Below are 23050 nucleotides of genomic sequence, written 5' to 3'. Positions count from 1 at the left end.
TCCGGAGGGAAGCTACCAGCATTTTTCTGCCCGATGTGAATACTGTTTGAAATGTTGGCAAAGGTGGCTGCAGTTAATAAGTCAGGTGACCTCTGTTGTGCATGGTAGAAGCATGGTTGAGTGGATAGATAAAGCATTTGTGTTTCACCTGGGCCAGGGGTCATGTGTAACTTGACTTCCACAAGGGCACCCTCTCTTCCTTCTCAAACCCTCTCCTCCCCCCCCTCCCCACTGGAATGGGGCACTCAGAAGAGACTGAGGCAGGTGTTGTGAATGAATTAATCCCCTGGACGGGGGTGGGGGCAAGGCCTGGGACTGAATGAACATAGAGACACCCATCCAGGAAAGGGAAGTTTATGCAAGGCAAGTTTAGAAGTGGTGGTGGGGTAGCAACCACAGGGAAAACTTACTGACTAGGTGATTATTACTGCAGAAAAATTAAAACAACAACAGGGCTTTGATATTGCACACTGGTCCCCTACACCCATGAGCACCCACATAGTCTTAATGACAGAAATTGTCCAAATCCTCTGAGTGTTTTGCTGCAATAACAGAGAAATGGATGCTATAATAGTTAGACCCCCTGCTGGGCAAAAGAGGAACATGAAAGATCCATCTAGTTCATAGAATATAAGGGTTGGAAAGGACCTCAGGAGGTCATCTAGTCCAACCCCTTGCTCAAGGCAAGACCAATCCCCAGACAGATTTTTGCCCCAGATCCCTAAATGGCCCTCTCAAGGATTGAACTCACAACCCTGGGTTTAGGAGGCTAATGCTCAAACCACTGAGCTATCCCTCCCCCTGCATTGGAAGAGTTAGCCACATCCAGCCCATGGGCACAGAGCAGTTTTCTCCTCAACCCAAAGCACCACTGCAACACCCTGCTCTGGAGGTATGTAAACTGCAGCTTCCAGAATCCTATAGCACCTACAGCAGCAATGGTGGCCTAGATTACACTGCAGATCCTGGTGCAGGGAGACTGGGCCATGCAAAACTACAGCTCCCAGGATTCTTTGGTGACCAATTGCAGCGATGATGTAATATGGTAATTAAGAGAGTTTATATATTATTTCAAAATACTCTACAGCTATCAACTGAACAGCAGCGACCAGAGAAAGGTCCCCAGGCAAACCCCATTATCCTGGGACCCCTGGGATTTGGGGAATGTTCAGAATGAGGAGGTGGGTTTTGTCCTTTGTGCCCATCACTAGTAATGACAAACATGCCATTCAGACAGACTCTTTCTTCCCCAAAGATCTCATAGCTACCACATTGAGTCCCAGTGAAATGCAGCCACCTCTGGGGTGGAGAGCACCAGATAAACTACAGATCCCAGAATCCTCCAGCGCCCACACCTGCAGTGGCGTCTCCAGCTTGGGAGGGACGGAGAGGGAGAGGGAGAGATGAGGATGGAAGGAGGGGAGGAAACGCAGGCTCCAGAGAGGGTGTCTTTGACCTGGGAGAGCCATCCGCCGCAGCCCGCAAACAGCAGCCGGGCTAAGTGGGTCCGGCTGAACGTCGGGGGCACGGTCTTCCTCACCACCAGGCAGACCTTGTGCCGGGAGCAGAAATCGTTCCTCTGCCGCTTGTGCCAGGGGGAGGAGCTGCAGTCAGACCAGGTAAGCGGCGAGCTGGCGCCTGCTGGCCGCCCCGCCTTGGGTGTGTGTCTGTGGCTGCCGTGTGCCCAGCAGGGGAGCGCGGAGCCATGACCGGGGTGGGATCAAAGCACAGCGCAGGCCGGGCTGGGAGGAGCTAACCCCGGCGGGGAAGGCGAGGTCCTATAGTGCAGGATCAACAGGGAGCTGGAGAGACAGACTGGTGGCCGGCGCGCACAGGACCGGGTAATTGGCATGAGACCCCGTCCCTGTCCCCCCGGGGAACTCACTCCCTGCGTTCCATCCAGCCAGAGCCTCTTGGGGGGGTTGGCCCGTCCCCTCTGTGGAATGGGAGGAGTTTCTGGCTTAATAGTGGGGACCAAACAGGCCTGCCACCCCGGTGCTGTGTGGCACACACAGCACCGGTCTCCTCTGCTTCCTCGCACCAGCCCCACAAGAGGCGCCCCCCTTTCTCCCACTGTCACATGCCCAGTTATGTGGGTGGGACTCAGGTCTGACAAGGAGACATGGCGTTACCACATAGAGCCACAATAAGTAGCCTCCCATCACAGAGACAAGGTGGGTGAGGTATATTTTTTTATTGTACCAGACAAGCTTCCCAGCTTACACAGAGCGCTTCTTCCATTCTCCTCCTCCCAATACAGGCTGAAGAGGTAGGAGCCCTGCTGAGACCAGAGTCCGCATCACATCTTTTTATTCTTGGATCTCCCTGCTAGCCTTATAGAATCATGTTATATATAGGAAAGGCTTGGGGGTCTGCACCTCAGGGGTGAAATACCAAGAACCTCAGGCCCCAGCAGGATCAGTTTCAGCCCTTTGCTCTTTCAAGGGAGATAAATTGAGAGTACTGTGCAGTTTGCTCTGCATGTGCATTTAGGATGAGATCTATAACAACAAGGTTCTGCCTGAACGTTAAAAGTCCCAGGGTACTTTAAATTAGAGAACGGCTTTAACCCATTTTGCTTTCCAACATGCCTCTTCTCCCTACTGTTTTGCAGTGTGATGGGTACCAGTTGGCTGCAGCCTTCCATCCTAGAGGTGGCTGCTTTTCTGTGGTACTATGTGGATGTAGTTTGGGAAGTGGTTTGGGATCCAAAAGTTCGCTCTTATATGCTACTTTTAATATGTAGCTCTCAAATCACTTTATGAAGGCGAATAGGTATCGTTATTAGACCAGGTCAGGAATTTTTTGATAAAATGTTTTTTCCTTGGAAAATGCTGATTCATCAAAACTGTTCCTGGGAAAGGATCCATTTTTATGAATTTCCTGTTTTTTGTTTTTGGGGATGGGGGAGGGAGAACGTTTTGAACTTGTTGACATGTCCCATTTTGACATTTTCTAAATGGAAAGTATTGGGTTTTTGATTAAAATTATTTTTGGTTTGAAATTTAAGTTATTTTAAGGTTAAAAATGTTAAACATGACAAAGTCAAAATTGAACTGAAATGTTTTGATCTCTCGTTTGAATGTTTTTCTTTTTGAATTTTCCATTCACAATTTTTTTTTCTTTTTGAGATTTTGACTTTTCATCCCAATTCAGGGTGGAAAAAATTATTGAAATCTCAAAAATTCTCACAAGACTGGAAAACTGTTTCCTGACCAGCACTAATCATTATCCCCCTTTTTCACAGGGAAAACAAGGCACAGAAAGATTAAGTGAATTCCCTAAAATCAACAGCCAAAAGGACCCAGGTTTCCTTACCCTCAGTTCTGTCCACTGGACCAAAGGAGCTATAGAAATTAGGGTAACCAGATGTCCTGATTTTATAGGGACAGTCCCGATTTTTGGGTCTTTTTCTTATATAGGATCCTATTACCCACCACCCCCATCCCGATTTTTCACACTTGCTGTCTGGTCATCCTAATAGAAATATAAACCAGGATTACTACAGTTCTTGTTTTACTATAGTCCGTTGTCTAGAGAAGTTAGGGGCAGTGGCAAGTTTTCCCGCTGGGTTCTTCCCATCATGGCTTGTCTCTATTGTTAGGATGAGACTGGTGCATACCTTATAGACCGGGACCCCACATATTTTGGACCCATCCTGAATTTCCTGCGTCATGGCAAGCTGGTACTGAATAAAGACATGGCTGAGGAGGGTGAGTGTTGAAACCCAGTAAACTCCCTCTTAACACTGAATCCCTCTCTTGGAGGTGGGTTACAGTAGGTGCTGTTAACCCAGTATCCTGACCATATCCAATTCTGCTGTCTAAAAAATCGCCCCCCGCAGTGGCAGGCCCCCTCCCCTGTGCTAGGATTTTGAAGACAGCTATCTTTGGAGCCCTCATCCCAGGGAACTCTTTGTGCCCCATTTGCCATACAATAAAATGAATGAGAGTTAGGAGAAAAAGCTTGCTGGAGTTTCCCCTGATCGCTAGTGATGGTATGATATTATGATAGGGTGAACCCATGCTGATTCAACCCTGTGCACACTGATTTCCTCACCAGTGCTCCACTATTTGCAGCATGAAGCTTTTGTCATTGGGTCTGGGAAAGGAGTAGCTAGGGGGGAGGGATAGCTCAGTGGTTTGAGCATTGGCCTGCTGAATCCAGGGTTGTGAGTTCAATCCTTGAGGGGCCATTTGGGGATTGGTACTGCTTTGAGCAGGGAGTTGGACTAAATGATCTCCTGAGGTCCCTTCCAACCCTGATATTCTATGGTAGTGATGCCCAGTAGGATCTCTGATGAATTAACAAGTAGGAAATGGATGGCCTTCCCTGGTGTTAGCCCCATAGGGTTTGAGTCCTAAGTGACTGAGAATGCTTTATTATCAATTTCCTCCCCAGCATGCCATTTCTCCCAGTGTATGAGAGAGGGACCAATGGGGTGGGAGAATGAGAAGCTCTGAGGGATTCTCAGGGTATGTCTACACTATGGAGACTATGCTGGCATGAATATGCTGTCAGAAAGAGTTTTTCTGTCATTGCAAACAAAGTTAGCTTTGTTGATGGAAATCCTCTTCTGTTGACAGAGCTGCATCTACACAAGGGGTTTTGTCAGCATAGGTATGTCAGTCAGTGGTGTGGGTTTTTTTTCACATCCCTGACTGACGTAGCAATGCCAGTATAACTTTTCTGTGTACCCTAGGCCTACGTGGGATGGTTGAGGGCAAATAAATCTCACCTGCTTGCCCTGTCTATGTTCTGATCTCAAGAGGGAACCTGTGTAGTCACTGAATGCTGGTTCCTAGGCATCATTCTCCCTTGTGGACACATAAAATGCCCCACGCCCTCCCTGTTAGCAAACATGATCATGTATGTCTCAGGGGAGCGGACAGATGCAGCTACTGTAGGTTAATGAAGTGAAACACACATCTTTGTTTATCTGCTTTGGGGTAAAGTGCTATTCAGAGATCAGCAACAGGCCCAGGGCGGGCACCAGAAGACTAGGCGCAATACCTACAACAATAACCAGGATTCACTCCCAAGTGGGTAGCACTTAGTAACTGAGGGGTCTGGATTTAATCCCTGCTGAACAGAGCCCACAGGACAGTAACCAACAGAGCAAGAATGAGCCCTTATGTAGCTCGGGGCCTAAATTCACTCTAGTTCTCTAGACACTCTGGGTCAATAATCAGGGTGCCTGGGTTCAGGGCCCAATAGGTAGAGCTCTGAACCTGCCCTGGGAAAATAACCTGCAAGCCTGGGTAGTGTCCTCCTCCTGGAATAACAGCCAGGGTAGGGATATGGGAGCACTTCCCAGTAGGATGAATCCTGGGAACATTAACCAGAGACCTAGGGTTCTGTCTCCAGTTGTAGAGCCCTGACATCGTAACTAGGTTAGTCACCCCTGCGCCTCCCCTTGGTACAGTAATAAAGGGGGCCTGAATTCAATCCCCAGGTGTAAGAGCTTCCAGGCACCAGAGAACTGTTCATGTAGTATGTTGTGGTGTCCTTTCTCCCCAGGGGAGAGAGTTCTCGGTACAGGCATGTGAATTCCTGAAGCAGCCAGATGGGGCTTTCCCTTCAGGAAGCTCCGAGTACTGGGAAATGGGACTAAGAAGGACAAATACTTATTCCCATGTCTTTTACACTCTCTGTGTTTCTAGGGGTTCTAGAAGAAGCTGAATTCTATAACATCGGCCCTTTAATCAGAATAATCAAGGACAGACTGGAGGAGAAGAACTACACCGTAACACAGGTCTGAGGGAAAATGGAGAGACAAGGCTGGGGGAGGGGGAGAGGGGATGGAGAGCTAGAAGAGAGGTCAAATATGGGAGGGACAGTGGGGAAGTGCCGTGGAAAAATAACCCACTGTGACTATCCGTAGAAGAAATGAGTTGTTACAGCCCCAGCCACAGAGCTTTAGCTTAAGCTGTAGCAGCCAATACCTTTAGTTCTGGAGGTTCTTGGTTTAATTCCTGGTGTGTCAGCCCAGCTGGCCCTGTCACATAAATGGGAGATGTTTGCTGGCACATAAATACACAGGGATGATTCCACTGATACATGCTGTGTCATGAAATCTTCCACCAGTAGGAAACTTTCATTGTAGTTAAAATAAAATGGAAGTCCCAGAGGTGGCACTGGATGCTGCGCTTGTCTGATCTGGAAGGGTGCTATATTCTGAACCTCCAGACAGGGCATTAGCTGCAGGGGCTATTTCAGTGTGGGAAGGGGATAGTTGGTGGAAAGTGCATTGTCTGTGTGCGCCTGCAACTCCAGAAAGAAGCCAGCCTGTTCCTTTTAGTGCACTATCACTGTGGGAGGCAGAGGGATATCGGTGGGGAGTCACTGAGGCTGTGGGAGGTGGAGGGGGTGTCTGTGGTGGGGAAATTCTCTAAGCCGTGACTCCTCCATCTTTGGCTGTGATTACCTCCTTCAAATTGCTCTTTAATACCCATTTATTCCAGGAATAATAAGAGTTAAAAATTGTTTGTTATTTGCATTACCGTAACACACACTGAAATTAGAGCCCTGTTGTGCCAGGCACTGTACAAACACGATCAGAGACAGTCCTTGCCCCCAAAGACCTGCAGTCTAAATAGACAAGAGAAAGGGTGGGAGAAAACCAGGCTTATTACCCCCACTTTGCAGATTGGAAACGAACACAGAGAGATGGTGGATTGGTTTTTTCCCCAAGGTCACTCAGGAATCCTGCAGCAGAGCTACTACTTTGCTTCACCAGTAATCTCTCCATAGTCTCTTTCCTTGTGCAGTGATCCCATGTCCGAACTTGCATTACGTTTTGTCTTATCTGCCTTAGCTTGTGAACTCCCTGAAGCAGAGACTGTGCCTCCACACTTGAGCACAGTGGACATTTATGGCACTATGTCAGAGGTTCTCAAACTTTTATACTGGTGACCCCTTTCACATAGCAAGCCTCTGAGTGCGACACCCCCCCCCTTTATAAATTAAAAACACTTTTTTATATATTTAACACCATTATAAATGCTTGACATGAAGCGGGATTTGGGGTGGAGGTTGACAGCTCGTGACCCCCCATGTAATGACCTCCTGACCCCCTGAGTGGTCCTGACCCCCAGTTTGAGAACCCCTGCACTGTATCAATGGCTTTTATTAACAATGATAACAAATGCAAACTTCCTGTAAGAATGAGTGTGGCCTATGCTGGGTGCTGGACCCTTTCCCTCCTCCCAGTAGATCCTTTTAATCCATGTGCTGTCCTGCTGCGCATGAGATGTGATCCTGCAGAAACCTTTGTCCTCTCATACCACCCCTTTTTGGGCAGGGCAATATGAAGTTGGGTTGCGGGTATACCTCTTTGTAGGGCCCTCATTTTTATAATCCAAGCCACAGGTATATCCGCTTTTGTCACAGAATAACATTCAGAATCTTTTGAGGGTATGTAGCCACTTGGCTCAATTTCCTGCCGGAACATCTGCCTCGAAGGCAGAGTTCCTCAGCAACGTGCCTCACTTTCCTCACAGGTGCCTCCGAAGCATGTGTACCGGGTGCTGCAGTGCCAGGAAGAAGAGCTCACTCAGATGGTTTCCACTATGTCAGATGGATGGCGCTTTGAGCAGGTAGAGCAGGATGTGTGGGGTAGAAGAGGAGCTGTGTGCTAGAGGAGAGACAGGGAACATGCTCTAACATCAAGGCGCCAGAATACACCACTCCCACTGTGGGTATTGCTTACTCACCAGGTTCAGTGCCAGTAGATCCCATCTCTCTGCCACCTCTTCTCTGGGGAGCCTGGAGGAATCTGCGTGAGGTTACAGTGCTTTGTGTTACAGCAGTCCCCCCCCCACACCCCCGCCCAGTTCTCTGTGTCACAGCCTCTGTTTAGTCCTCAGTCCCTCTGGTTTCTTGACGGGAGTAGCACATAAGTATCTGACTCCATGCTCCCTGAGGGCATTGTCCATATCCCTGTTCCCAGTGAGAAGTGGACATGTAGCGAAGCATGTGTGAGATCTTTGACTTTCTCTTTTGTCACTTCCAGCTGGTGAATATCGGGTCATCCTATAACTATGGGAATGAGGACCAGACAGAGTTCCTGTGCGTAGTCTCCAAAGAGCTGTACAACTCACCCAATGGCCTGAGCTCTGAGCCTAGCAGCAAAGCCAAGGTGAGACCAACCTGCACTTCACCGTCCTTGTTAATGGCTTGTCTTCATCACCATAAGAGCCTCTTCTCTGTTTCCTCCCTCCCCCTCAGCGGTGGGCTAACCAGGTGGTGAAATGTCATGGCCTGTCCCTTTGTTCAGAGTCATGAAGTGCTACCTCCTAACGAACAGGACCTTGTGTGTGTGGCAAATCACTATAACAAGGTACCCCTGTCCTTCTCGTGCCTCCCCAGTCTGCCTCCTCATCTCTCTTCCTACCCACGCTGAGTGTGTCACTATCATCAGACCCATCGGTGTGGGAATACCCATAATGCTTTGCAGTGGGTACCTTTGTTTGCTGACTAGAGGACAACATCCTCTTTCTGGAGAGTAAGGAACGCTTTCTCCACTGAGTTGTGGTGTGTGGAAATGGGAGGCGCTCTCCTCACCGTCAGGCCAGAGAGGGAGGGGAGAAACTCCGTTGGGGCACGCTTTCTTGGTAGATACAGACACACAGAACATGGGAAGGACCAAAATCCATCGGTCCCTGACAGGCCTCTGCATTTCTATGCGGGGAGACGTACCTGCCTGATTCCCATGGACAATCCCTGCTCAGGGTTCCAGAGGAAGCCTGAATTTCTCTGAACCCTAAAGGTCTTCAGGCCATTCCTCCCTATACCCAAATCTGGCCGCTACTTTGAGCCCTTGCGCATGAGCAAGAATCACCATGGCAGGTCTTGCAAGTGTCTCCGATCTTTCTTCCCTTTGTACTGCATGCTGGGCCGCAGAGCACAGAGGAGGATCCAGAGGAGGAAGAGAAGGAGGAGGAGGAGGCAGAGGAGAAAGGTGCATCAAATCCCTGAGGAAAATAATAATAAAAACCCAACCATAAAGCCGTCTGTTCCCATCTGGTGAGAGTCCACACAGCTAGTGTCAGGGAAGCACTAGGGAAGAGGCTGAGGGAACCACTCCAGGGAGCAGGGGATGCAGTGGGGCTGAAGTCTCAGTGGTGGAGGCGGGAGATCTATTACACATGGCTGCTACTTTATATTTAACTTTTTATTTTTTTATTTTTATTTGCAGCAAATTAATCTACTTGGGATTCTGCTAATTCTGTCCAGATTCCCTCTCCTGCTCCCTTCCCGCCCATGGGGTTCTTGTCACCTCTCTCCTACTTCCTCCCTTCCACACAGTTCTTTCCCCAAGAATCCCTTCCTCCACTCCCCTCTTCCCTCACTCTCTCTCCTCATGCACCTAGGTTCCTGCCTCCCCTCCCACCTTCCACTCCTGGTGTCCTGTGTGCTCCCTGCTCAGGATCCTGTCTCCTCCTGCTCCTCACTCTTCCTCCTCTGCAGGTATGGTACCTGTCTGCTCTCTCAGATATGACTCTGAGCTCTGCATGAGTGACTCTCATCTCCTCCCCTCTTACGGATCTGACCCTGGTTTGTAGGTCTTTGGTGGGGGCAGGGAGTGGTTGATTATTTCCTTACTCTGTGCTTTCCTGATTCTCTTTGTGTGTGTCTTATTTTTTAAGCAGGCCTTACAGTTCTGGACTAGAGGCTCTGGTAGCAGAAGGAAGAGCAAAGCTGTGAGACATTGAGAGGGATGAGAACCAGGGCAAGGAAGATAGAGGGGGAGCTGGGGAGAGTGTTGTATTTCTGCCTGGCATATGTGCACACAGGATTTTTCCCCAGCAGCTTCTGTTTAATCCTCCTCCTGGTAGCTGGAAGAATATTTTGCATGAGGATTTCCATATATTTCCCTGCCTTTAAAAGCAGCCTTTGCCAGCTGGGTGTTTCCCAGCAGATTCTGACAGGGTAAGCGTTCTGGGAGTGAAAATAGAAACTAGGCAGCTCTGTGTGAAGTGCACCCCAATTTTTGGCAGAGAGAGAGAGAGAACTTGGGCTCACCGCCCTAGTTGTGTGGTGGAGGGGATGAAGGGCGTGAGGAGGCCTGGAGGAAGGAGCCTTGCTTCTCTCTTTTTAGGCTGTTTACAGAATTTGTGCTAAATTGGAGGTTCCTGAACCCCTCTTCCCACACCCCTACAATTAGGGGGAGTCATTGGTTCTCTGGTATTTGCCAGGCCTTCTCCATCCCTCTGTTTAGGGGTCTCTCTGCCCTCAGCTGTGGGGCCTGAGTATTATACTGAGTCAGTATATTTTACTCACATGGATTTTCCTTCCTCTCTCTTTCTCTCCCTCCCTCCTTTTTCATGTCTCTTTCTTTTCTGTTCTCTCATCACTTTGCTTTTCCTCTTCCTCTCGATTTGTGCTGCTCTCCCTTTCTCCTCCATGCTTGATTTCTCTCTGCCTTTGGTTTTGTTCTTTGTCTCTCTCTCGTTTTCTAGTTGTTACAAGCCAGAGGCCTCAGGATGTGATACCGACGATCAACTCCAGCCTTTTAATTTCCATTTAAAAATCTTTATTTTTGTACTGTAGTTTATGGCAGCCCTCTGGGGGAAAGCGTCGCAGCGACTCCACTCCTCACCCTCAACTTGTTGCCTTTGTTTTTAAAGTTCTGTTTTGGAATATCGTTTCTGAAGCTCACGCCCGCCTCCCCCCTGAGAAAGGCAGATACCCCCGCCTGTGTGTCTGACTTGCTGCAGGGGATGTAATCCACACCCTGCAATCTCCCCAGGCCCACAGGATTCCCCTTCTTTAGGGACACAGTCAGTGCTTAACTTGTGCCAGAGCTCAGCCCTGGCATCTCTAGGCTTGGCAGTTCATAGCCCTGGCATCTCTGGACTTGCCACATCAGTTTTGAAAATAAATCATTGCTTGAGCCCCGGCACCTCTTTCACTACAAATTAAGCACTGGTCACAGTTACCCGTGCTGGAGAGTCCAGAACTCAGCAGCTACACGCTTCCTTCCTACCCCCACCTGCTGACTAGATTCAGGCCTGTATGTTTGATTTACTGTCAGAGCCACTGTTGGGGAGGGCAGTTGAGCTTTGCTTGTCACCAGGGGGCAAATGGGGAATCCCTACCTCTCTCCAGATAGCCTGTGCTTAGCACAAGGAGTAAAGGGGCAGCATTGACCCTTTGCTGGGTAATATACACACACAGGCCCTGCAGTGAGAGGTTTAATTTCAATGGAGGAGAAAGAGGCAGGAGTATAGCATGGCGTACCTGGCTTCTGATGTAGCTTCTGACTGTTCTAGGAAGGAGATGCCTGCCAGTGCTTCTGGACGTGGGGTGTTTCCGCTGTGTTATAACTCCTGAATAAATGTGCCTGTCCATTACTGGCTGTCTCCTCTCCTTTTTTCCACAGCACTTTGGTGCTCATGGGAAGGACTTCAGAGCTAGAATTGAGGCCTCAGATTAACTGCATGATGACATTAGAACTCATCCACTTGGAGCCAGTCTTCCTTCCCCACCCCTTTGTTCCCGACTGGCAAGTGAGGCAGGAAGTGCGTGTGACTGGAGTCCCTGTACCCAGCACTCTGTAGGCCAGGAGACTTATGGTCCCAGTGGAAATGATGTTGGGCTAAGGAAGCTGTGTCCATTGTTCACTCGGCCCAGGATAAAATTCATAAACACGGCATGATACAAAAGTTGTTTGCTGGGTGCAGCTCAGCCTGGAGGCTTGGCCCTGGCCTGTGCTCCTGGTCACCTACTCTGACCCTAATGTACCTAAATACTGATATTTATTGCACACATGGTTTTCCATTCTCGGGTGGAAAGGGATGTTCTCCTGGTTCCTGGCTAAAGTGACAGACATTCCCACAGTTCCCAGGGAGCCTGGCTGGGCCTCCCTTTACTGTCTGTGTATTTCCCCAAGTGTGTATAGCAAGGCTGATGGGGGAACTTCTTCCTGTTGCAGTTCACACCACAGTGAACTGTATAAGCACCCACACAGATTATAGATGGTTCATGCTGTCCCCAGGCTGCAGCTGAGAGGGAGGTGTTCGTCTCTTTTTGTGGTTCTCATCTGGTCTCATCAAGTTGCTGCATATGGAATTTTAGGCTGACAGATACATTCTCAACCCAGACAGAGAAAATTGCAGAGCAAAAAAATAATGCTTTTTATTCCCAATTCCAGACATTGGCCCATAATATTTCTTCATAAATACATAGCCATCACCATCTAAAATACTTTGCTTGCTGCCTTCTCCCCTCACTTTGCTGGCAACAGAGGATGGAAGTTTAGGAAGATCTTTTGTATTAAAGGTATTAAATGAATTCAAGAGAGCGGGTAGGAGGTTGCACAGATGTTATGTACTCAGTGGCCAAGAATTCTGCCTGGAGGGAGTCCAATTGCAGCATAAAATGATGGTGAAATTACAGCACTGAGGCAGTGACATGTACTTGGGAAAAGTGATGGATCATGTCTTGGAGGCTCTAATAGACAAATAATTGCCCAGTTGAACCTAACTACACCCTCTAGCTAAGGAAAGAAGCAATTATAGAGATGGGAGAGGAGGAGGCGTGGTGGGGGGAAGTGTGGGGAGGAGAAGAATGAATGGCAGGGAAGGAGAGAGAGACGGATTGATATCACAGTTACTGGAATCTCATTTCTATCTACATCAGTCAGATTTTCTTGCAGCAAATGTTCCAGCGTTGGGACTGGGGATGAATTATGTAGTTTCTGTAAAGTTCATCTCCCCCATTCTCCTATCCAGAAAGCATCTGCTCAGAACCCATGGCTTTCCATCCTCCCTCCCCTTAATGTACCAGAGATCTTTGTGTGCCTGGCCTTAATCAAGACTGGGCATTTCTTGGAGAGGGTGGAGGGGCTTCCCACATGTCCTCACATACCCCCAGGGGCAGATATACTTTCCTCCATCCCAAAACATAATCTCTGTCTTTCCCAACACTCTGGAGACAAGTGATCAATGTCAGGAACAGGTAACCGAGCAGCCTGTGCCTAGTGGGGAAGGCACAGGGGGACTCCCTCAGCTCATTGTCTGTTTCATCCAGCCTAGCACCCTGGTGATCCTGGTGTAGACCCCGTAATTATCTGGACGTGCGCAACCCAGCCCCCAGCTCACCAGGCCAGCCAGGAACCACCTGCCACTGGGCTCCTTGCAGACGAGGGGACCTCCAGAATCACCCTAGAGGCAGAAGGAAACAAAGAACCATCAGGACACTAAAGTGATGGGGGTGGAGCATGATGAAGAACTCGCACATGCTTTGAGAATACATTTCCCCTTCTTCCTCTCATCTTCAGGCTGCAATTCAACCCCTCCATCCCATTGCCCAAGGCCTTGGCAGAACCCCCAATGGAGCTAAGTATCTTAGGCAGATGGGTGTAGGATAGCATCAGAAATCCAAGTCTTCTAAGGAAAGGTATTGGCCACTGGCACATCCTCGGCCATGTGTGTCCCCTTCCCCAATAAGTCTCTTGCTTATTCTTCTAGTCAGTGTAAGGTCCTCAGAAGGAAACAGGCTGGAGCAAGTCTAGGGAGGGCTTTGCCAATTGCAAATTTGAACTGGATCCTAAAATGAATGGAGTGCCAGTGGAATTGCCTGGGGATGAAGGGTAATGTAGGAGCAGGCAGAGAGCAGCAGCACCAATCAGCACATGCTGGGGTGGGGTGAGTTATGGGAACAGTCTTCAGGTAGATGACAGGAAAGGTGCTCGTAGTAGGAAAGCGGAGGAATGGCTGACAAGGACGTAATGGCCTGAAATTGGAAAAGGGAAAATCCAAGCTATAGTGTCACCAGCATTCCTGACTAGGCCGAGGATCCATGGGAAGAAGTGGATAATCTTCCCTATGGAGCTGCGTGTGGCTCCACCAAGGTTCCATCACTGTGGGGAGCTCATGGGAGACTGGACGTAATCCTAAGAAACTGAAAAGTTTCTGCGTTTGCACCAGAGGATAAGCATGAGCAGGATGTGACCTACAGTTGGGGCAAGAAGGTCTTTCTTCTAATCTCTTGGAATCAATATACTCCTAATTCAAAGCTATAACGCATGTTCAGGGGACAAAGACCCCCCCACCCCTCCCACCCCCATCCATTGCTGGATGATGCCCCTTTAAGGTGGAAGTGTCCCACGTCTCCTCTGTCACCTGGCAGGCATCCTTCTTGCCCTTGCGGTAGCCGGCGCAGAGCATTCTGGGAGATATCTGGTAGTGATAAGCCTCGCTGCAGATGTCCTGCTGGATCAGCTGCACATCCACCTTCTGCAGGATGTTACTCAGTTGCCCTAGATATGGAACAAGAACAGCCGGTGAGTAACAGCAGAGCTCCCTGCCTCTTCCTGTTATCCCCATACCACGGCCACATCTCACCTCTCCAGCTCATGGAAAGAGCTGCCACTCGGATCACCATCTTGTCCTCCACTTGCGTCACATCTTCCCCCCCTCCCCTAATCCTTACCTTAGCTTCTCACCTTTTACTGTATCAGTTCAAGCTTCTCACTTCACCCACAAGGCTCTACACAACTGGGTCCTATTCAGCATTACACTGCAGCCCCTTTGCACCAGCGGGGCACGAGGGGGGTAGAACTGTCTGAAGGAGGACAATTCCATTTTGCAGCAACTTTTGCGCTTTCAAAACTTGTTTTCGTCCCACAGTGGACTGAAAACACGGCCTTCTGAACGTCCCCATGAAAACAGAATTGTGTTGAACTGTCTGGTTTTGGATCCAAACCGGAACTTTTCGATTCATAGAATCATAGAATATTAGGGTTGGAAGGGACCTCAGGAGGTCATCTAGTCCAACCCCCTGCTCAAAGCAGGACCAATCCCCAATTTTTGCCCCAGATCCCTAAATGGCCCCCTCAAGGATTCAGGAAGTAGTGTGGGTTCGTGGCCTGGTGGTTAGGGAGATGGGAGACTCAGGTTCAAGTTCCTGTCCTGTCTGATTCAGAGCAATGTTTTCATCCCAGAATAAGGCAGAATCTTTCTGATGAAAACTTCATCCAAACCTGCTAAGTCTCCATGACTGTCCCAACCAGCTCCATGAGGGGAACAGGAGACACATGGGCAGTACTGTACGAGAGCAGCAGGCTGTAGTGACCGTTTCACCAGGGGCACAAGTTAGGACAGCCCTTGGGGGCTGCACTGGCTGCTGCAGCTGCTGCTTGGAGGAAGTGCAAGCTGCAGCCCCTCCATCTGTGTGATGGTGCCTGTCCCTGCACAAGTGCAGGGCTATCGCTGGGCCCAGTGTCGTCCCTGCAGCCAGCTCTGCTCTTCTCAGGCCTCTCTCATTACTGCGCTCTGGCTCCTTCCCTTGACCTCTGCTCCACAGTGTCTCTCATGCCGCCCCTTGTGTTCCAAGTCTGGAACAGCTCCAGCCTTTTCATCTGCCAAGAGAGCTCCTGCTCCTCCTCGCCCACTCCTTTCACAAAGCTGTCCTGCATCGATCTTCATGCCAATATTGCCCTCTCATTGCCTTGGGAATTCTTTCCCCAGGTTTCATACTTACCTGTCTCAATTAAACACTCAGCTCACTGGCAGGGCACTGCAACTGACACCTGCTATAACTGGGTTCAACACTCCCAAAGGAGTTGTACCAGCCTACAACAGGTTAGAATTTGGACGCTTTTCATCAGTCAGAGAATTATAGCTATTAGATGGACAGGACCTGTCACTGTAGGCCATCTAGCCCAGTTCCCTGCCAGGGTAGGAGTCTTCCTTACTATACTTTTACTAGTGCTTTGTCCAGTGTACTTTTCAATGACCTAGGTTGAGGAGGGGGTGTTACATTTTCCAAAGTGACACCTGATTTTGGGCACCTCCATATTTGGGATGCTCAATGTCTTGAAGGGGCCTGATTTTCAGAGGGCAGGAGCTCAGCTCTTTCTGACAGTCAGGGGCACCAGCCGCTTTTGAAAATTTAAGCCAGGGCTTCCACTGCGTCCGTTGGGAGATTATGTTGTTGTGTGTGTAATACGCCATGCACACACTCCGTAAAGAATTATAGCTACAAAAATCCTTCATGCTCCCATCACTTGCTGACAAAGACCCTTCTCTAGGTCTTCGGACCCAACGCCTCCAGCTGAGAGCTGTCCCAGAGCAGTGCACCTTCCCATCCCGGTCCTCCCAGGATGACCCATACGGTTATGAGTCTGTCTTAGGTCCTGCAAGCCCAGACAGTTAAAATCTCTCATCTTTTGGGGGCCTCATGCTATTGTGTCTTTATGCTGTGATGTTACATCAATATGTGATAATTCTGCATGATGCACTATGATGATCCACTAGGGGGAGCTGGAGGGCACCTTGAGGCAAGGCTGATTATGGTAGATTGCAGTTGCATTCGGTAAAGGGGGCAAGGGCAAATCAAAGCTCTCCATTATGTTTCAAGGAGCTCGGAACTGGAACATTCTCTGACTTTTGTTTGGGGGACCATGCATCAGATCCTTGCCAAGAACATTATCCCATACTGAAGCAACCAAGCCTTGATGTGAGACTCCTAGCATCACAACAGAATTTATTTATTTGGAAGGAGATTTTCATAGGCACAATGAGTAATTAGCCCAACTTTCCATGGGAGCTGAGTGTCTAACTGCCATTTGTGCCTTTGAAAAACTCCCCCCCTTATGTAGCCCCTGGAGGAAAGAGGATCCTAACAAGAGCAGCAGACATCCTGCATGTACCTCCTTCCTTGAGAGCCCCCCATCCAGTGATCCAGCAACGGAGGCCAGGTTCAAAGAGGTGGGAGTGGGTGGGCAAGCAGATGGGCTGAATGAAGGGCGAGTTGATAACTGGGTGGTCAAGCTGGAGCAGGGCCACGTCGTAGTCGTGGCTGTCCTCCTCATAGTATGGGTGCAGGAGGAGGCGGCTCACCTTGAAGGACACCTCATTCGGGCTGCTGACGTTCTGAAAGTACTTGCCCAGGTAGACAGTCCAGATGGACGGGGAAGCCAATCTACTGGGGGCAAGGGGAGAAAAAGTGTGTCAGTGTTAGACAGAGAGGTGGGGCGTGCAGCATGAAAAGGGAGAGTGAGAAATTAGGGGAAATGAAGGCGAGTGAGGGAAGTGAGGAGAAGTCTGGAAAATCAGAGAGACAATGGGCGGGCAAAGGAAAGGAAGAGAGCATGGGGAAAGTGAAACCTCTGTTAAAAGGTCAGAGAGGGAGCGATGTAAAGGAGGGGAAAGACATATCTGAGGGCTGGTCTATGCTGAAAACGTAGGTCGACTTAGCTATGTCGCTCAGGAGTGTGAAAAATTCACGCCCCTGAGAGATGTAGGTAAGCCAACCTAAGCCCCAGTGTAGACAGTGCTAAGTCAACAGAAGAATTCTTCCATTGACCTAACTAGAATTTACTACAGCGATGGAAGAACCCCTTCTGTCACTGTAGTGTCTACACGCGACACCAGTGGCGCAGCTCCAGCTGTAGTGTTTCTAGTGAAGACATATCCTTCGGTTGAGAAAGGGTACATTACAAGGAGGAACAGCCCTAAATGGGAGCATAGATTAAATAGCACCTACCTCCTAATGGGAAAAGCCAAGAGACGTGGGGATTGGAGGTGGAGCAGTGGAGATGTTTAGATAGATTAGCTAGCATGCCTATGGGAGAGGGGAGAACATGTTCCAGGCAGGAGAGTGAAGGGCAGAGAGGAAAACATAGTGAAGAAGACTGGGGGGAAAACTGTAAGAGGCCTATTGTTTAGACACATGGTCCCTTCCACCTCCATGCCTTCTCCTGTGCTGCCCCTAATGCATGTGAAATACTCCCTGACAGACTCTCCAAACAGCTGCCACCTTATCCTCCATCAAATCCCTCCTTAAGATTCATCTCTGCCATGATGCCTCTGAACCCCAGCCTGCTGGTCCTGGCTGGGCACATGCCCAACTGTGACTATTCCTCTTCCCCGTCTCTCCTTTTCTTCCTCCATACCTCTAACCCCAGTACAAAATAATAATAGTAATAAAACAAGCCCCACCCTACAAAACACAGAACTAGCAAAGCGGTGCTAGTGCTCCGCCAGATTAATTTGCTGGGCTGTTGCAGCCATTTCCTCTACCCTTCGTCTGTGTATGCAAGCTCCCTCCCCTGTATGCCTTCCCAGGGCACCTCCGCACCTCCCTGCTACCACAGTCCTGCCCTCATACACACACATCTCCAGCAGGGCTTCCCAGGCCTGACCTCCTTGCTGCAGCTCTGAGCCACTATCGTCAATCGTTCCGAAGTGACCGGCCATTCTGTGACACGGTTCCAAGTTGGTTTAGGCTGAGACCCAACTGGCTTCGATGTGAAAGCAGTCTGAACTCGGTCTCCTCCACAGAGCTCTTCCCTCACCATTTACCTGTCATCCTGGAAGCAGTGAGCCGCTGAGACCACCCACCGATCGGCAATCAGCGTTCCACCGCAAATATGGCTCCCGCGGACCTGCAGGCTAGCCTGCCATGGCCACTCCCCTTCTACGGAATTGGCGCCACCCACAATCCGGTTCAGAGGGGCCTGCCATCCACAATCTAAGGAGAGGAAGACATAGCAAGTCTCTCAGGGGAGAAAGAATAGAAGGGGCCGTTGTATATCATGTCTGCCCTTCCCCTTTGTTTTACTGACTTTCCAGTCTGCCATTTACACCATTTATACCCTTGGCCAATTACACCCTGCCTGGCACTGGCTGGAGCCATTTTATAGTACATCAAGGCTGAGGCGACTGAAAACTCCAGTGTGAGGTTTTTCCCTATTATTAACACAGGTGAACCCCGCACTACCTTTCCCACACGCTTGAGCTCAATCAGCACCAGCTGGGACACTGCCCAGTCCGTGCCAGTTGGTGTTCTGTTAATATGAACTTTCTCGGAGCAGTGCCCCATTACTGGCAACCATGACTCCAGCAGTGCCAACCAAGGCTCTGGTAGAACAAGGTTCCTCACAGCAGGGCCCAGCCAGCACCGTTCTTAACTCCAGGAGTGGGAGCTTCCCCCTGGCAGTGCCTAGGAGAGTGCCCTCCCTTCTCACTCCTCACCACAGTGCTTCTCATCAGACGAGTCCTTGCAGTCAGTGGCGGAGTCGCACTGAGGGTTGGGTTTCTTCACACAGCTCCTGTCTGCACACTGGTAAGTGAAAGGCCCGCAGGGGACTCCTGGAAAGATGAAGTTGGATGGGGGAGTAAAGGGGAGAGACTTGAATGAGGGTTGGAGTATTTCAGTGGAGAGCATGGAGCAGCCAAAAAAACCCATGTCAACCTTCTGCCTTGGTGAACTCCTAGATTGATGGGTGGGACTCAGGGTCGGCTCCAGGCACCAGCTTGGCAAGCAGGTGCTTGGGGCGGCCACTCCGGAGAGGGGCAGCAGGTCCAGCTATTCGGCGGCAATTCGGTGGACGGTCCCTCACTCCCGCTCGGAGCGAAGGACCTTCCGCCGAATTGCCGCCGCAGATCACGATCGCGGCTTTTTTTTTTTTTTTTTTGGCTGCTTGGGGTGGCCAAAACCCTGGAGCCGGCCCTGGTGGGAGTTCCCTCAGTAATACCCCTGTATTAGCTGGTAGGTTAAGAGACAGAATGTTACTAGCTGTACTTTGGTGTTAGCTGGTAGCGGGGTCCTGATCTGAGACTCAGCAGAGGAATCTTATCAATAGCTTATTAGAGAGACAAGGTGGGTGAGGTAACATCTTTGATTGGACTAACTTCTCATCAACAAAAGCTGGTACAATTAAAGGTATTACCTCACCTCCCTTGTCTCTCTGATATCCTGGGACTGACACAGCTACAACAACACTGCATGCATTGTTAGCTGATAGGGGGAACTTTATCGCTACCCAGAAGTCTCCCATCCCTACCTTCATTGCACTGCTCCTCGTCGCTCCCGTTGACACAGTCCAGGTGTTGGTCGCAGACCTTGGTGAACTCTATGCAAGTGCTGTCCTCCTGACACTGGAACTTCGCTGAGCACACTAAGACCAAAGCACCCGGAGGAAACGGGCGGGATTCAGAAAAGCAAGGCAAAGGGAAAGAGCGGGTCTCTTATCCCTCAGCAATACCCACCCACTAGCCAAAACTGGAAACACCATGTGGCATTTGGCTAGAGGAGAAAGGGACTTTGGGTATGTCTGCACTGCAGCTGGCAGTGAGCCGCCCCACCAGGGCAGGGCAGTCAGATTGGCGCTAGCAGGGCTCGAGCTATCGTGCTGAAAATAGCAGTGGGGACGTTGCGGCTCCGGCGGAGACTCAGGCTGGTGCCCCGAGCTCAGAGCCAGGGGTCACGTGAGCGTGAGAGCCTGAGTGGCAAGATCCACACCGCTACTGTTAGTGCCCGAGCTCGGCCCCGCTAGCGCCAGTCTGTCTACCCAGGCTGGGAGGCCCAAGTGATGTGAGGGTTAAGAGACCAGCCCATTTTGCCTCTGCAGTCCTGGCATCAAATATAGGACAAGTCATGTGTGAAATGATTTGGGGGAGGAGGAGAATCTCAGCCTAGTCACATATTGTGGCCATCTGACAGCCCCATTTTTGGCAAGACTGGCCACCTTTGTTTAAGAGAGGCTAAGGGAGTGCACGAGGATTAAGGTGTATCAGCAGAGCACCGATGTGGTATAGCGAACAGAGCACATCAGAAAGGTGCTGTGGGTCAGGACTGTAGTGCACTGGCAGAGCTATAGGAGAGGCAACATGGACTAATGCACTGAGCACAGGAAAGCAACAGAAAACAGAGAGTAGAAATGCATGGTAACTTTTTATCACGGCAAAGGTTCCACAGAGTCAGCGATTATAAGGTCAGAAGAGACCGTTCTGATCATCTAGTCTGACTTCCTGTGTAACACAGGTTATGAATTTTCACCCAGGGGCTGCTGCTTCAGGCCCAGTAACTTGTGGCTGAGCTAGAACCTATGTTTTAGAAAGATGCCCCATCTTGATTTAAAGAAGGTTAATCACAGAATCATAGAAGAGTAGGGCTGGAAGGGACCTCGAGAGGTCACCAAGTCCAGCTCCCTGTGCTGAGGCACCGACTAAACCTAGACCATCCCTGACAGGTGTTTGTCCAGCCTGTTCTTAAAAACCTCCAGTGACGGAGATTCCACAACCTCCCTTGGAAGCCTGTTCCAGAGCTATCCTTATAGATAGAAAGTTTTTCCTAATATCTAACCTAAATCTCCCTGGCTGCAGATTAAGCCCATTACTTCTTGTCCTGCCTTGAGTGAACATGGAAAACAATTGATCACCATCCTCTGTATAACAGCCCTTAACACAGCTGAAGACTGTTATCTGGTCCCCACTCCGTTTTCTTTTCTCTAAAGTTTTTTTTAACCTTTCCTCATAGGTCAGGTTTTCTAAACCTTTTATCATTTTTGTTGCTCTCCTCTGGACTCTCTCCAGTTTGTCCACATCTTTCCTAAAGTGTGGCACCCAGAATTTGACCCAGTACTCCTGCTGAGGCCTCACCAGTGCCAAGCAGAGTGGGACAATTATCTCCCATGTCTTACATACAACACTCCCATTAATATACCCCAGAATGATATTAGCCTTTTTTTCAGCTGCATCACATTGTTGATTGATATTCAATTTGTGATCCACCATATCCCTGTGACAGTATAAGGGATACCATTCCTCTGGGGTCAGAGGCCTGCCGCTAGCTGACTGGCTGGCTGGCTGATTAGCCTCACCTGCTGCACCTGGGAAAAGAGGTGGACCGTAACTGGCTGATCCTCATAAAAGAGGGCGAGATGGCCAGACCCTCCCAAAAGCTGAGGGACTGTGTGCCTAATTCATGGCTGCTGGAGCAACTGCACAGAGGGGTTGCTCCAGAAACCAAATGGACAGAAGGGAGACTGTGTGAAGTCCTTCTCTTCCTGAGGCTGTGAGGAAAGAGCCAGGAAAGTGGGTTGCGGCACTTACTGGTGTGAGGGACAGATTTGGGGAAGGGACTGCTCAGCCTGCACAGACTTTGAAGGGGTCTTTGATTTGTTAAGGCGGCTTAAAATAAAAAACTAAGGCTGCTGGAAACTGCTTCCCTGGATTCCTTGAGAGAGCTCAGATAGAATTACACCAGGGAGTGAGCTGGCTCAGCAAGAGCAAAACCTGGGCCGGTAGGAGGAGGGGGCTATAGGATAGGCCCCAATCCTCAGTAAACCCTCAGGCCCTTTTCAACAGTGCTACCACCTAGGCAGCTAGTCCCCATTTTGTAGTTGTGCATTTCATTTTTTTCCCCTTCCTATGTGAAGTACTTTGCATTTGTCTGTATTGACTTTCATTTTGTTGAAATCAGATCAATTCTCCAATTCAGCAAGGTCCCGTCCTCCAAAACGCTTGCAACACCCCCCTCCCCCCCACCAGCTTGGTGTCATCTGCATACTTTATAAGCATACTCCCCACTCCATTATCCAAGCCATTAATGAAAATATTGAATAATACCAGATATAAGACTGACCCCCTCTGGGACCCCACTAGACACTTACCCCCAGTGTGACTGCAAACCACTGATAACTACTCTTTGAGTACAGTCTTTCAATCTGTTGTGCACCTGCCTTATAGTAAATTCATAGTTCCCTAGATGAGACTGTCATGTGGAACTGTGTCAAAAGCCTTACTAAAATCAAGATATACAATGTCCACAGCTTATCCACTAGGCCAGTAACCCTGTCAAAGAAAGAAATTAATTTGGTTTGGCATGATTTGTTCTTGACAAATCCATGCTGGCTATTCCTCGTAATCCTATTATCCTCTAGGTGCTTACAAATTGAATGTTTAATAATGTGTTCCAGTATCTTTCCAGGGTATTGAAGTTAGGCTGACTGGTCTATAATGTCTGGGGTCCTCTGTGTTCCCCCTTTTAAAGATAAGTACTGTTTGCCCTTCTCCAGGCCTCTGGGACCTCTCCGGCCTTCCATCAATTCTCAAAGATAATTACTAACAGTTCCGAGATTACAGAACTAGCTGAAGCAGGCACTTCAGGATGAATTTCATCTGGCCCTGCGGAAGATAGTGGCGTGCCCAAGGTTCCATGCTAGGACTGGTGTTTAGTATATTCATTAATGGCCAAGGAAAAAGAGAGCAGTGAGGTGGCAACATTTGCAGCTGCTGCAAAATTATTTTGGTTA

The 23050-nt window shown here is 49.4% G+C and overlaps 2 protein-coding genes across 17 annotated transcripts in view; one reads left to right on the top strand and one right to left on the bottom strand.

The window, feature by feature from the left end:
• Window positions 1–1021: 1021 nt before the first annotated feature.
• KCTD17 (potassium channel tetramerization domain containing 17) lies at window positions 1022–11357 on the top strand. Of its 11 annotated transcripts, none has more exons than XM_065563749.1 (7): window positions 1348–1619; window positions 3605–3713; window positions 5664–5755; window positions 7503–7598; window positions 8015–8140; window positions 8905–9027; window positions 10555–11357. In XM_065563749.1, the coding sequence occupies exons 1-6, from the start codon at window positions 1404–1406 to the stop codon at window positions 8977–8979; spliced, it is 714 nt and encodes a 237-aa protein (XP_065419821.1). In that variant the 5' UTR covers window positions 1348–1403; the 3' UTR covers window positions 8980–9027; window positions 10555–11357. The 11 variants fall into 11 exon arrangements, with proteins under 11 accessions (XP_042699517.1, XP_042699515.1, XP_065419831.1 ...); XM_065563747.1 differs by having other exon boundaries at window positions 10464–11357; XM_065563753.1 differs by lacking the exon at window positions 10555–11357 and adding an exon at window positions 9200–9228.
• Window positions 11358–12116: 759 nt separating this feature from the next.
• The window catches only part of TMPRSS6 (transmembrane serine protease 6), a 36883-nt gene continuing 25949 nt past the window's right edge, over window positions 12117–23050 (bottom strand). For 5 of the 6 annotated variants that reach the window (XM_042843578.2, XM_024100053.3, XM_042843576.2 and 2 more), the window contains 6 exons: window positions 19799–19912; window positions 18987–19103; window positions 18315–18483; window positions 16661–16935; window positions 14130–14266; window positions 12117–13169 (listed from right to left, as the gene is read on the bottom strand). In XM_042843578.2, coding sequence (XP_042699512.2) covers window positions 13011–13169; window positions 14130–14266; window positions 16661–16935; window positions 18315–18483; window positions 18987–19103; window positions 19799–19912 — 971 coding nt within the window. In that variant the 3' untranslated portion in view covers window positions 12117–13010. The remainder of the gene's footprint in view (window positions 13170–14129; window positions 14267–16660; window positions 16936–18314; window positions 18484–18986; window positions 19104–19798; window positions 19913–23050) is intronic. The other variant, XM_042843579.2, reaches the window with a different exon arrangement.

Source organism: Chrysemys picta, chromosome 1 (genome assembly GCF_011386835.1).
Source record: "Chrysemys picta bellii isolate R12L10 chromosome 1, ASM1138683v2, whole genome shotgun sequence".
NCBI classification, from domain to species: Eukaryota; Metazoa; Chordata; order Testudines; family Emydidae; genus Chrysemys; species Chrysemys picta.
This window is presented reverse-complemented; position numbering and strand designations above follow the sequence as displayed.

Excerpts from the sequence above, each read along its gene's own strand:
- KCTD17 (XM_042843581.2), top strand. The coding sequence starts at position 1,404 with ATGAGGATGGAAGGAGGGGAGGAAACGCAGGCTCCAGAGAGGGTGTCT. Across the intron at positions 1,620-3,604 it reads AGGAGCTGCAGTCAGACCAG|GATGAGACTGGTGCATACCT; the intron begins GTAAGCGGCGAG and ends CTCTATTGTTAG. Across the intron at positions 7,599-8,014 it reads ATGGATGGCGCTTTGAGCAG|CTGGTGAATATCGGGTCATC; the intron begins GTAGAGCAGGAT and ends TGTCACTTCCAG.